A 12,458-nucleotide genomic window follows, 5' to 3' on the forward strand; every position below is an offset into this window, starting at 1 on the left:
ATTCGAGGGAGAGATAGGGATTATTTTTACTTTCGCTCCTCTTAAGGCTACAGGAAAACAATGGGTCGATATAGTGGAGCTTGTAATTTAAAAAATAATATTCTAAATCTTCATGATTGCCACCACATATTTGACACCACGTACCATAAGAGGGCCGATAGTACAAAAAATCAGTATCGCTCATGTTTGTATCAGAAATTACCAACCGTCGTGCTCTTACGGTTCTGTTTTCAGTAACTGGTACTTGGGCACGGGGCGTGTTGAGTGGGCACGGCCCCGTGTTCAGCTACTGTCTGGTTTAAAACAGGATTGCCAATACCAAAGATTGGGCACAGGGGCGTGTTCAGCGGGCACGACCCGTGCTGAGTTCTGTAGAAGCTGAAAAATTTATAAAAATCCTAAAAAAATAGAAAAATAAGAAAAAACGATTAGGCCGTTGATTCCTAACTTTCTTAAAATCCTTGTGTCCCCGGCAACGGCGGCAAAAACTTGATGTGCGTGCGGTGTTATATATTTTCATGTATATTTTTAGTCCTTTTTTACACTTTACTCAAGTTTTAAATTTATAAAACACGATAGTTTACTAACACCAAACACACATATGGGCAAGTGCACCCATCGTGAGCGTAGTATAGTGTTGGTAAGATACCGAGGTCGTCCAACGACACAAGAGCTTTTAGTACCGGTTTATTCTCAACATCTAATCAAATCAAAATTTTAGAAAAAAGGTTTTAAACTAGAAAATATAAACTAAAAATGCTGAAAAATAAAAAAAAATAAAAACAGATAGACAAGATGAATCACTTGGATCCGACTCGCCTTTAGTATAACATTTGATTATTTCCGCACTTTTGCACTTTTTAAGAGATTATCTTAGTTATAGTAGTAGGCCCCTCTTTTGAAGGTGACGTTACCCTCAACCTAGTAGTTTGAGTCAGCAAGGATACAATCCTAAAGGGTTGGATTATTGAAAGATAATTAATTAAGTTATTAATGCGTAATGTGGTAGGCCCCTCTTTTGAAGGTGACGTTACCCTCGGCTAAGTAGTTTGAGTCAGCAGGGATACAATCCTAAATAGCCGGGTTAATGTTTTAATAGTAGTTTACATATGAGGGGATCAAAAAATTCAAACCCCTGCCATCCAATACCAGTGGGTATTGAAGGATGTCCTACTAAGCTTGACCCAGATCCTTGCAGGATCTATACACTGAACAAGGCAAGACTCTTACCAAACCATTCCCTTAACCCCCGACCAGGTAGCCAACATATCTCCATATGGACCGTGGAGATATGAATGGTGTAAATCTTTTATTTTATATAGACAGTAAAATAACGCCAAGACACCACGGACAAATGATAAGGAAGTTTCACCTTCAACATAAGAAACTAGTTATTAAAGTCATTAATACATAACCAAATAAAAAGTGCGAAAAAGATTAAAAATAAAAAGTATTACACTAAATGCTTGTCTTCACCAAGTGATGTAAGAGACTTAGGCAAACATGGACTTTGATTGTCAAGAACTCTTACGATCAATCTTGGATCCCGAGACTGCTACACACACCCTATGATGGATGGTGGATGATGGTGTTGGATGTGGATTGTGATGGTGGTGGTGGGTGGGTGAAGTGTGAAAGAGGTGGTTTGCCAAGGGATGATTTGCAAGTGAGCCAAACACCCCTATTTATAGCCTGCACAGAAGCCTGGACACGGCCCCGGGACCACCCATCTTCTCTTTCTTCATTAATTGCAGTTTGTCTGCATTAGTTGACCACGCCCCCGTATCTGCTGGGCACGGCCCCGTGTGCAGAAGCGTATCTGTACTATCAAGATTTGCCTGGATTCTGCGAATCTTAGCGTTGACCACGACCCCGTGTTGGCTGGGCACGCCCCCGTGTTGGGTGATAGAAGCTTCTACAACTTTGTCTTTTCTGCAGATACTTGGGCACGCCCCCGTGCTCAATGAGCACGGGGCGTGTTCAGCCTTCTGTTCTCTTGTTTTTGCTTGGGGAGATGCTGTCGAGGGGTCGGGCATGCCATGTTTATTCTTTTTCTTGTATTATTGTTAGTTTTAGCTGCATTTTTGCTTCTTTTGTTCATTTAAGCTCTTTTAACCCTGAAAATACAAAAGGAAGACAAAAACACACTTTTTCCAGCATTAGTACTAAAAAAAGGATTAGTTTTATGCCACATTTGATGTAATTTATATGTTACATTTTGCACACATCAACTATTATCATTATCAGTAGTATATATCAAATTGAAGTTCACATGCATTTTAAAAAGTTGAGTAGTCTCTATATTCTTTAAAAAAGTCATTTTTCGTATAACTGCCCAAAATTATAATGATTATATGCTCGACGTAACATGCAACACTATTTTGTAATGTTTTAAGGACATCTCATTGCCAATGCTTAAAAAGTTTTGAGACAAACAAGTGGAGATCATCAAGAGTTCAAGGTCGGGAACACCCAATTTTTTATCTCTTGAGGTTGAAGTTAATGATCTACAGTCAGCCATTTCACAGTATATACAATCGAGGGCTGCTAAGGTGCTCTTTTTTTATCCACTATATGATGATAATTTTTTTTCTATTCTTACTCTTGCCTCTTACATGGTACTTATAGTTTTTCCAAGCCTCCCTTGACAGAAATACGCGCTATGCGATTTCACGAACTGTAAAAGATTCATCTTCTACAAAAGCATGGCTTGAGAAGATGAAAACCCTTTTCATCAGTAAAGGGTCTAGGTTTTCATCCCGTAGTGTCATAACAGGTGACCCGTATAGAGGTGTGGGTGATATTGGCATCCCATATGAGATAACCTTGATGAGAACATTCAAAGAATGGGTCACAGAGCACAACATGAAATTTCTTCAATAGTCAATTGATGACAAACTATGCTTACTCTACACAGTTGATGAAATATATATATAACATTAAAAATTTGTTGTATAGATAACAAACAATAAAGATTCACTGTAATGATATCTAGCCTTGAATCAACTGTATGTAATGATAGATCATGTTATATACTCTATTATTCTTATTAATTAGAGATGGCGATATTGAACTATTTACTTATAATTTATGAATGTATCATTTGGGGTGTGTTTGATCTGACATCGGTCAAAAAAAAATTTTAGCTAAAAGGGCTTAAACGGGTCAAATGAGTCAAACAAGTTTTGTTTGATATTAAAACAAGCTTTATCACTAGCGAATGAGTAGTATGTTAAAGTTTTTAAAATATTGAAAATGTTTAGTTTTTATTCGTTACGAAGCTCCAGCAAGCATAAATGTTAGAGTAATAGGCTTTCAATTATATTTCAAACCATAAAAACGTATTTCTGACATTTACTTATATTTTAAGGTTATTTTAGATCTATAGTACGATGGTTCGTTGTATTTTCATCGTGAACTCCAGATTTCCATAATAAGTCCATGTGCACAATTTATTTATCATCAGTATAAACGTACTTTGTTTTCAAACAATAAAAAACATAATAAGTCCAGATTTCCATAATAACTCCAGATATCCATAATAAGTCCATGTGCACAATTTCGCGGGTATTAGCACTAGTATATAATATTAATTCATTAAATGATGCATGAAATATGGAAAAAGTTAAATTGCAATATATACGTTTTTTTTTATTTCTTTTTGTATGTGAGACTTGAAGTCTTGAAAATAAGACCTTCAAATTTAAGTGTACCTAAAGGTTTTTGCCTTTGTCAATGGGTCACCAACCTCATTGGTAATTACAATATATAAGTAACAAACATATAAGCAATCTATAAATCTCTAAATATTCCTTTGTACATCACATTATTCGTCTTATTTCTAACATTTTTCATCTTAATCTAATATTAGTAACTTGACTTTGTGTCATCTTTTTATTCTTGATAGTCTCACATACATTATTCATCTTATTTGTAACTACCTATGAGCAAAAACCGTTTTTTTAATACAAACCAACCTTAGATAGTGATTGTGTTTGACCTTTATTAATAATCATTTATTAAACATCAAATTATTGTTTATTTATAAGCTATGCAAACATTTTAAATATAGAAATGATTTTCGGTTATCATTCAAGATTTCATTAAAAAATAATAATAACAATACAAAAAAGGTAATAATTATTATATTTATTTATTTAAACAAAAAAGACAATTTAAACTATTACCATTCTTAAACATAATTAAAAACTTTTGTTATTTTATAATTTGAATGTGTAAAATATATATTATGATTTTTAGAAGTCGGTTATAATTTTATATCAGTTACAATTATATATATTATTTTAAAAGGTCATTGTACTTATTAAGTGTCGTAGGAATGCCGACATAAAGAAGGAAACTAAAAATTAAGATAGTTATAACAAAATTACATTTACAATTTAGTTACGGAAAGAATTTTATATAAAGGAGAACACAATCTCGAAAATAAAGTAAAAAATATCACAAATATAAAAAAGTTATTTGATTATCTTAAAAAGGAATGTAACTAAAAAAAGTAATGATACATCAAAATAATCAAAAATATTTTTTGTTGCTTAATATTTTAAAAAATTACGCATGCAATCATTAATTGATTAAGATTTACTATAGAAAGTTCGATAAAAAGAAATAAATTTATATAATCTTGAATAAACTATTGAAAATTATATGCTGAATTGAAAGAATATTATTAAATGTTAATAAATCAAACGATTTTGTTAAACCTTTAAAATATTGAAAAATTTAAAGTAATTGAATATTGAAAATTTTAACGGATCAACATATACCTAGTTGCAAATCGGTGTAAAATAACTAATCATATGTAAGTTTCTGCAAGTAATTTTTTAATGAAGAAAATACTCTTACAAAGATAACAAAGGAAAGTGCATATGCCTTATAAAGAAAACACATCCCTAATATCTTCTATAAGTAAATTTCTACACATTAATGAAGAAAATAATATTACAAACCTTTAACGTGATTGAAAACTAAAGTGTTAAGATTGATTCTTATGGTCATTGTAATGGAAACCGTAATGAGAAGAGTAATCATGTGAGTTTTGCATAAAGTACAATTTGGTTAGTTATGCAGAAACATAACGAAAGAAAAAACACAAATAATGAAGCTATACATAATTAATTAAGGTGATTAACACTCATGAAAAAAAATGACTACTATCGATAAACACTCAACCTAATAAAAAATGTATCCATACATAACTACAAAACAACCTAATAAAAAATGTATCCATGAAAAAAATGACTACTATCGATAAATAATATTACAAACCTTTAACATGATTGAAGACCAAAGTGTTAAGATTGATTCTATAAAATTTGTAAGAAAAGAAGTGGAATAAAGGTCTTATGTTTTCTCTTTTAAAGCAAAACAATAAGGAGTATAACAATGCCACATGACAATTAATGGTTTAAGTGGTTACCAAGTGGCCAACATTTGTTTTGATTTATTATAATGTATAGATATAAATGATTCTTGATATGTGATCGACTAATTCTTTTTAAGTTTTAAAAACTCTATTGACATGCTAATTCAGATAACTACATCAAATGATTATCAATTATTGCAGATTAGTTAATTGTATTCACAATATATTTATATGTTATTATCTGGTTAGGGTTGTTTAAATAGTCATTGAGTCTAAACTCATTTGAAATCAACTTGAGCTATACTGGCTCATATAAATTCTGAGTTGAGTTCAACGATGTGATCCTTCAAGTAAATTCAATTTTAAATACACTATACTAAAGTTGGTCCAAAATCTAGGCCAACCTCATTTCCTTTTTAATCCACCTATCCTCTCATTATCTCTTATGTCTTTCCAAGACTAAGTTTTTTTTTTCTTTTTTGGGAGAGGGAGTCGACTTAAATTTGATTTCTTTAGGTGTTTTTTTCTTATACAATTTTGTAATTGGAATCTTCATTCTATTGTTAACTAGGTTAATGCCCGCACGATGCGCGGCTTCAACCAAAAGCATATTATTTTGATTCAAATTTAGTACTATGTAAAAAGACGAACATTGGAAAAAAAAACAACATTATTCAAATCTCAGCGGGGCGCCATCACAAGGCAAAATAGGGCATAGCGCTGCCAACACCACTACGGCGGGCGCTATGGGGTAATTCTTTTCCCTCCCGCAATTCATTTCACGGCGTGATCAATCATTCCCCACTCACACACATATACATACATACATCTATATAAAGCCCATTTTGAACACTTTTGAATAAATGTAATTACAATATTCACCATGAAAGAACCAATCTATGAACATATATAATATGCAATTAAAATATTCATCATGAAAGAACCAATGAATCTCAATAAAACGACACCAATGTACAAAAGCTACATAGCTACTCTATATTTCCATTTACTATTTAGATTAAGTAATAATATCACAATATTGAAGGGATTAATAAAATAAGTTGCCATTTCCAATATTGTAGCTGCGATATGCATAACCTATGAACAAACCAAGCAAAAGTCAACACCTGGAAAGTCAATAAAAATTTAAGAGAAAGAAATTTACAATCAATGTTTTCGAGAAGCTTACGGTTGGGAATGTATCATTTGAAGACTGTGATCTGTTCACATGGTCATTTGGATGCACAAACTTATCACCACGTTCGTGGCCGAGAATTTCAGCCGCTCTATTTGCAATAACCTTTCGCCGCCATGATTTATGATTAATATGATGTGTTGCTGAGTAATGAAAAATACTGAAGTTACCTCATTGGCGTTCATATTGCTTTGCGTGCCTCTGCCAGTCTGCCATACAACCAATGGAAAATGATCGTTTAACTTCCCTTCTGCCACTTCTTGTGCAGCTTCCATTAATACTTTCCCTATAGATGGATCAAGCCCGTATTCCATGTTTACCTATAACACATGTAATCTCATTTACCCAATAATATTGTAACGAATGTAAAACGAAACTTAACAAATAGCAAAACATAGGTACATATAATCTTTCCATTTACAAGTTTTTTTTCTCATTTATAAAAAGAATAAGAATATGAAAAGCAACCATACGCAATTAATTACGATAAAATTAAGCAACATTCTAGTGACAAACATGTTTCATTTATCTATTAATTAAGCAACAGGCCAACACACATCCTACTTTAGCTGATTAATAACTAAATATTGATATGAAAAAAATGTTGCGAAGTTGCAAGAATGAAAAACCTTAGCAGCACACTTTTTGAGGATTCCAAAAGAACGAATGATCGGTTCATGCATTCTTTCACGCTCACCACCGATTTCAGAATTCTGCAAAGATCGTTGCGTTTGCGCACCCCATAACCTAAAAAACAGAAAACCCAATTACTTAACAAAAAAAGCAAGTAACCTATTAAAAAGAAATTCATCACCACCCATTCCAAATCAAATTTAACAGTTCACCCTTAACTGTATTTCAACTAAATTCATCTTTAGAGCCAAATAAAATTTGATTTCAAAATATGATAAATTTATGTTCGACAATAGTTAGAGGTCAAGGTTATCTTATTCACATTCAAAACTAATACATGTCCTATAATAAAACTAACAACATACTACTTTTATGTTATATCTTTTAATTGGGAATATTATGTGTCTATCGTAACTTTCTTAATACATTACAAATTTATTGAATTATAGAAAGTAAAATTCATGTGTTGATGGATTTAGAGCTTCTTTTATATGAGAAAGAATCATCTCAAGATCCACATCCTAAACACCAAACCCGTTCAAAAGATGTGATAATAGCCACAAGAAAATAAATTTCGAATAAACACAACTCTAAAAATACCTTTTTGTCTTTGCTTTTCTATCTCCTCCTTATCAAGCCTTAACCTCTCTCCCTATCTTGCTGCTCAACTTGAAACTCATAATGTTAGATTATTATGTTAATTTGTTGCAATAGAACACATTAGTAATGGTGGTAAATTTAACTCAGTAGGCCAACTATGCAGAAGAACTATCTCGATGTAGTATAATTGGTCAAAATACATCTCAAGGTGGATTTAACGAAGGTTGTATTTATGCATACAATTAGATAAAAATTTCTGTATAAAAAGGTTAGTTTAGGATTTTTTTTTTTTTTTTTTGAATCTAAAATGGGTCAGAGAAATAAGAAACTAAACTCGAAGGGATCAAACTGGCTGAACGGGTTGAATGTCGTTCGAATTATATAACTAATGCGTACAACTCTTATATGATTTTATGCAACAATTAAATTTATTATAAGTGAAAGACATTTGCTCTGCGGAGAGAAAATCATTTCCATCTCAGCGTCATATATATATTTCATACATATCTTACAAAGATATGATTATATTTGAAGGTATAAAGATAGAATTTTGTTTCTAAATTGTACGGAAGGAACGATCTTAATTGGCATGTTGGGCTCATCTTGTAAATTAAAAGTTATAGATAATTTAATAATTTCGAATGATTGTTTATTAAAAACTTGATACTTACTTGACTACTGAACAACTTCCTCGGTAAATGGGTGCCAGTAACGCATTGCAACATAGACATTAGCAACCACTTTCTTTGCTTCAAGTGGCATTTTAAGAGCATCAGCCTACAAAAAAAACAACAATGTTAAGGTAATCAATATTAACCTTACAAATTTTCTGATGAATAAATACCAATAACCAAGAATTCCAGCAGGTCATATATAATATATGTTGACTTCTCATTTGGTATCTTTCTCAAAGGTCAACCACCTCCAATTGAAGCATACCCTTCTTTACTGTTGGAGAATATATGAAATCGACTAAGCACCTACTGATAGATTTTAGTGTGTTAGTAGCAAGTCAACCACACTTTTAATGAGAGCAAGTGCTTCGTTGATGGTGTAACTAAAAACACCAGGGTCACCCTTAGTTCTAAGAAAGTCATGTTCAGAAGCGTTTTGATCACTATTACAACACATGGATGATAAATTACCTTAAATGGGATTAGTTGTATAAATAATAAGCATATTTTGACAATAAACATTATTCTCATAAGAAAATGTAAATGAAAATAGCATTCTAAATATATCTTTACCACCTTTAATGAAGAGTTTTAATGCACATATAACTCCTGATGTTGAGTACCATAGATGTGGTTTATCAAAAGATTCACCATCATCTTTTAAAGAACTTCTCTTTGAAAACATATTTGTAGAATACAGAGTTAGATCAATGTTTGGGAATGCAACTATCAGATTCATATTTTTTATAAAATCTAAAAAATGCATATCAACATGAGGTACGGTTTTTGGTTGGTGTATTGTTACTATAATTAAATTATTGCAGTAAATGCAACTATCAGATTCATAATTTTTATAAAATGTAAAAATGCATATCGACATGAGGTACGGATTTTGGTTGGTGTATTGTTACTATAATTAGATGATCGCAATAGTGAAGTTGCATAGGCACCATTGGTACATTTATAAACCGTGATATAATGTGTTCATGTCTTGATGCAGCTAGTGCCAGGAACAATTTTTTGATAGTGTCCTACTTGAATATAGATCAATCCATTTCTGAAAAAAAAAACCTAGAGGAAGTTATTATTGTTTGTAGCTTTAACTGCAACACATATAAATCATTACTAACAACTCAAGGCTCAAGATTTACCGGTTCACATGCATTGAAACAAATCATTAAGATTATATGGATTGAATAGAAGCTTTAGTGGTTCTGGTCTAGCCTCTACAACATGAACACTTGGACATCCGACAATCTCATACTAATCTTTTGCACATGAAAACAGATAATTATAATCATGGAAAAAGCCTAAATATGTTTAAAAACCTAAAAACGTTTTGAGACATGTCAACTGAATTGGCTTCAGATTAACTATTCAGAACCCTAGCCGTCGTTGCATCGAGGCGGTGGCAAGGGCATTCTGTCCCAGTTTTGAGATCTGTAAAAAAACCACACCAAGAATGATAGCGAGAATCGTATACTAATCAAAACCCTAAAAACTTACTTATATTCATCTCCTGCGTTGCTGTGCTTGAATCCCTCAATTGTATACTCTAGACAAATTGCCAAACATTAACTAACACCAAATCCAAACGAAACTACCAGATTAATACGAAATTAAGGTAAAGGGCAATGACAATATACCAAAAAAATGCAAAAAACTTCTGTCAATGGAAGATTATTGCATCTTGAAGATCGATTTAACGTTGTCGGAGAGGATTGAGAGAGATAATGTAACACCCCAAAAATATTTATTGAGAGAATAAGTTAAGTTTAATAAAAATCATGAAAATTTTTGAATTAAACACTTATCAATCTTGGAGGGGTTAATGTGAAAAATTATAATTAAAAAGGGATTAAAAAGGTTTAAACCAAAAACACACACCCTGGTGCGTGTTTTGGATCGATCAGAGCAGGGGAAAACAAGGGTTAACCCTTGTTCTTGCAAGTTCATCAAATCATCAAGGAAACACGATGTTAAATGATTGCATGTCTTCAAATTTTCGAGTAGCTCAACATACCCAATAGAGTGGTAAGTTCAATTTTGTGTTTTGATGAATTGTAGGAGTTGGGTTTCACCCGAATCATGAGTTTATGAAACACTTTGTGTAATTGGAGGTTAAGATTATGGATTAGGGCAGAATTTATGTTTGGCTTTGGTGATTTGGTAAGATTATAGCAAAAACCCAATTGTTAAGAAGTTAGTATAAGTATGATAATCAAGTAAAATCATACATATGAATTTTAGATGAGTAATCTTGTTTGTGATACATGAATGGTGAATACGTTGATGTAGGATGAAATAATCATGTATAATAAAATGATTGTAAATGTTATGTGAAGATGAACTAGTAGAGATATGCTTTATATACTTGTACATTATGCTTAGATAGTAGTACGCACACCAAGTGTTTGATGAAATGTCTATGTGACAATAATATAGGAAATTGTATGCAAGTTGTGGGTCAATATGTATAAAGAGTGATAATGATGTGTTTGTTAGTAAACTAACATGAGAAGTGTGTTTTAGATCGAGTTCATGTGGAATTTTGATTGTAAATATGATTTGTTAAAAAGTGTACATTAGAAGGTTGTACTCTATGTTGTAATGGTATGATGTTCACCGTATGCTTGACTAATTTCTTAATTGAAATTATGAATTAAATGAACACTAAATGTGAAGCGTATGAGGTTTGTGTAAGGGGATAATAATGGAATGATGTTGGTTAGCTAATATGTGTTAAGGTGTTAATTATGAAGTAATAAAAATGTTAGTGTGGATGGAACATAATATGTATGTGAATGGGTATAAAATTAGGTGATTATGTGATTGTGAGCACATTTGCATCGTGAGTAAGAGATGTATAGTGTGTCATTGATATAACATAAATGATGTTACAAGATATATGTGGATAAGTCGGAAGTTCATATGATAAACCGTTGACTTCTGAAAGTCAACTACACATAGGAAGCATAATTTAACTTGTTGTTGTAAAGGTAGGATATTAGGAAGTCGTATGGTACATGTTACATCAATACGCGTTATATGTGATGACATGGTGAATTATATAAATTTGAAAGGATGTGAATTTGGGGATAGGTCTTATGTTTGCTAGAATCGACTAATGAAAGTCAAATGGGAAATATGCATTTGATATGATCGTTAACATGCGTAATCATGTATGCTAATAAGAATGTGATTGCGATGATGTGAAAGTATAGGGATCATATCAAGACGGATAAAAGCATAGAAGGTTAACGGATCAAAAGGAGGCAAGATAACGGACACGAACTCGGACGCACGAGGTAAGTGATTTCCAAATCACTTCTTAGTTTGTTAAGTAAGGTTATGTTCTAGTTAATTAGGCATGATAATTGAAGTCAAATAAGAAGGGTTGTATGAAATTGATGATTTACGTTAAGTAGGCTAAATGGGTCAAAAATGTGGTTTTATTACTATACCGGAAGGGTTGTATAAGTAATTGATTACGGTACTATAACCGGGTATGGGTAGAATTGTACATAAGTACGTTAATCAAGAATTGGAGACGCGGATTGAAAGTCTAAAGACTCGGTTGTGAGTCATGGTTAATAGACAAACAATTTCGCATTTGAAATTGTATTAACAAAGTTTGCTTTCGTATAAGTGAATGACATGAATAGGTTTAACGCATACCGGGTATCGAGTGCATAAATCCCAAGTACGAACCCCGGATAATGTAAAAGTATTATAGTTATAACGTTTATGTAAGTTTTGGGTTAAAACAAATGAGTAGTTTGACGAAAACATGAACGGGTCGAATAAGTGAAAACGTATATATAAAGCCGAGAGCCTTAAGTGAATATTTTCCTTAGACCGGATGTTGGATTTCAACTTCATATGATAGAATGTGAATTTACAAGCAAGTAGGAAGAAACGGGAGGTTAAACGGGTAAACGGTTCAAAAGTTATGCGCGTTTTAGTGCGT

The 12,458-nt window shown here is 32.3% G+C and overlaps 1 protein-coding gene and 1 long non-coding RNA gene across 2 annotated transcripts; one reads left to right on the forward strand and one right to left on the reverse strand.

Annotated features, from left to right (window-relative positions):
* The first annotated feature begins 2,242 nt into the window (after positions 1-2,242).
* Positions 2,243-3,076, forward strand: LOC110863950. Its single transcript, XR_002549492.2, has 2 exons — positions 2,243-2,552; positions 2,629-3,076. It is a non-coding gene; the product is annotated as an uncharacterized LOC110863950 (long non-coding RNA).
* A 3,291-nt stretch (positions 3,077-6,367) lies between these two features.
* LOC110944702 (fumarate hydratase 2) lies at positions 6,368-7,340 on the reverse strand. Its single transcript, XM_022186349.2, has 4 exons — positions 7,211-7,340; positions 6,752-6,901; positions 6,576-6,686; positions 6,368-6,484 (listed from the first exon to the last, which is right to left on the reverse strand). The coding sequence occupies exons 1-4, from the start codon at positions 7,262-7,264 to the stop codon at positions 6,368-6,370; spliced, it is 432 nt and encodes a 143-aa protein (XP_022042041.2). The 5' UTR covers positions 7,265-7,340.
* Between the last annotated feature and the right edge of the window lie 5,118 nt (positions 7,341-12,458).

Source organism: Helianthus annuus, chromosome 6, assembly GCF_002127325.2.
Source record: "Helianthus annuus cultivar XRQ/B chromosome 6, HanXRQr2.0-SUNRISE, whole genome shotgun sequence".
NCBI classification, from domain to species: domain Eukaryota; kingdom Viridiplantae; phylum Streptophyta; class Magnoliopsida; order Asterales; family Asteraceae; genus Helianthus; species Helianthus annuus.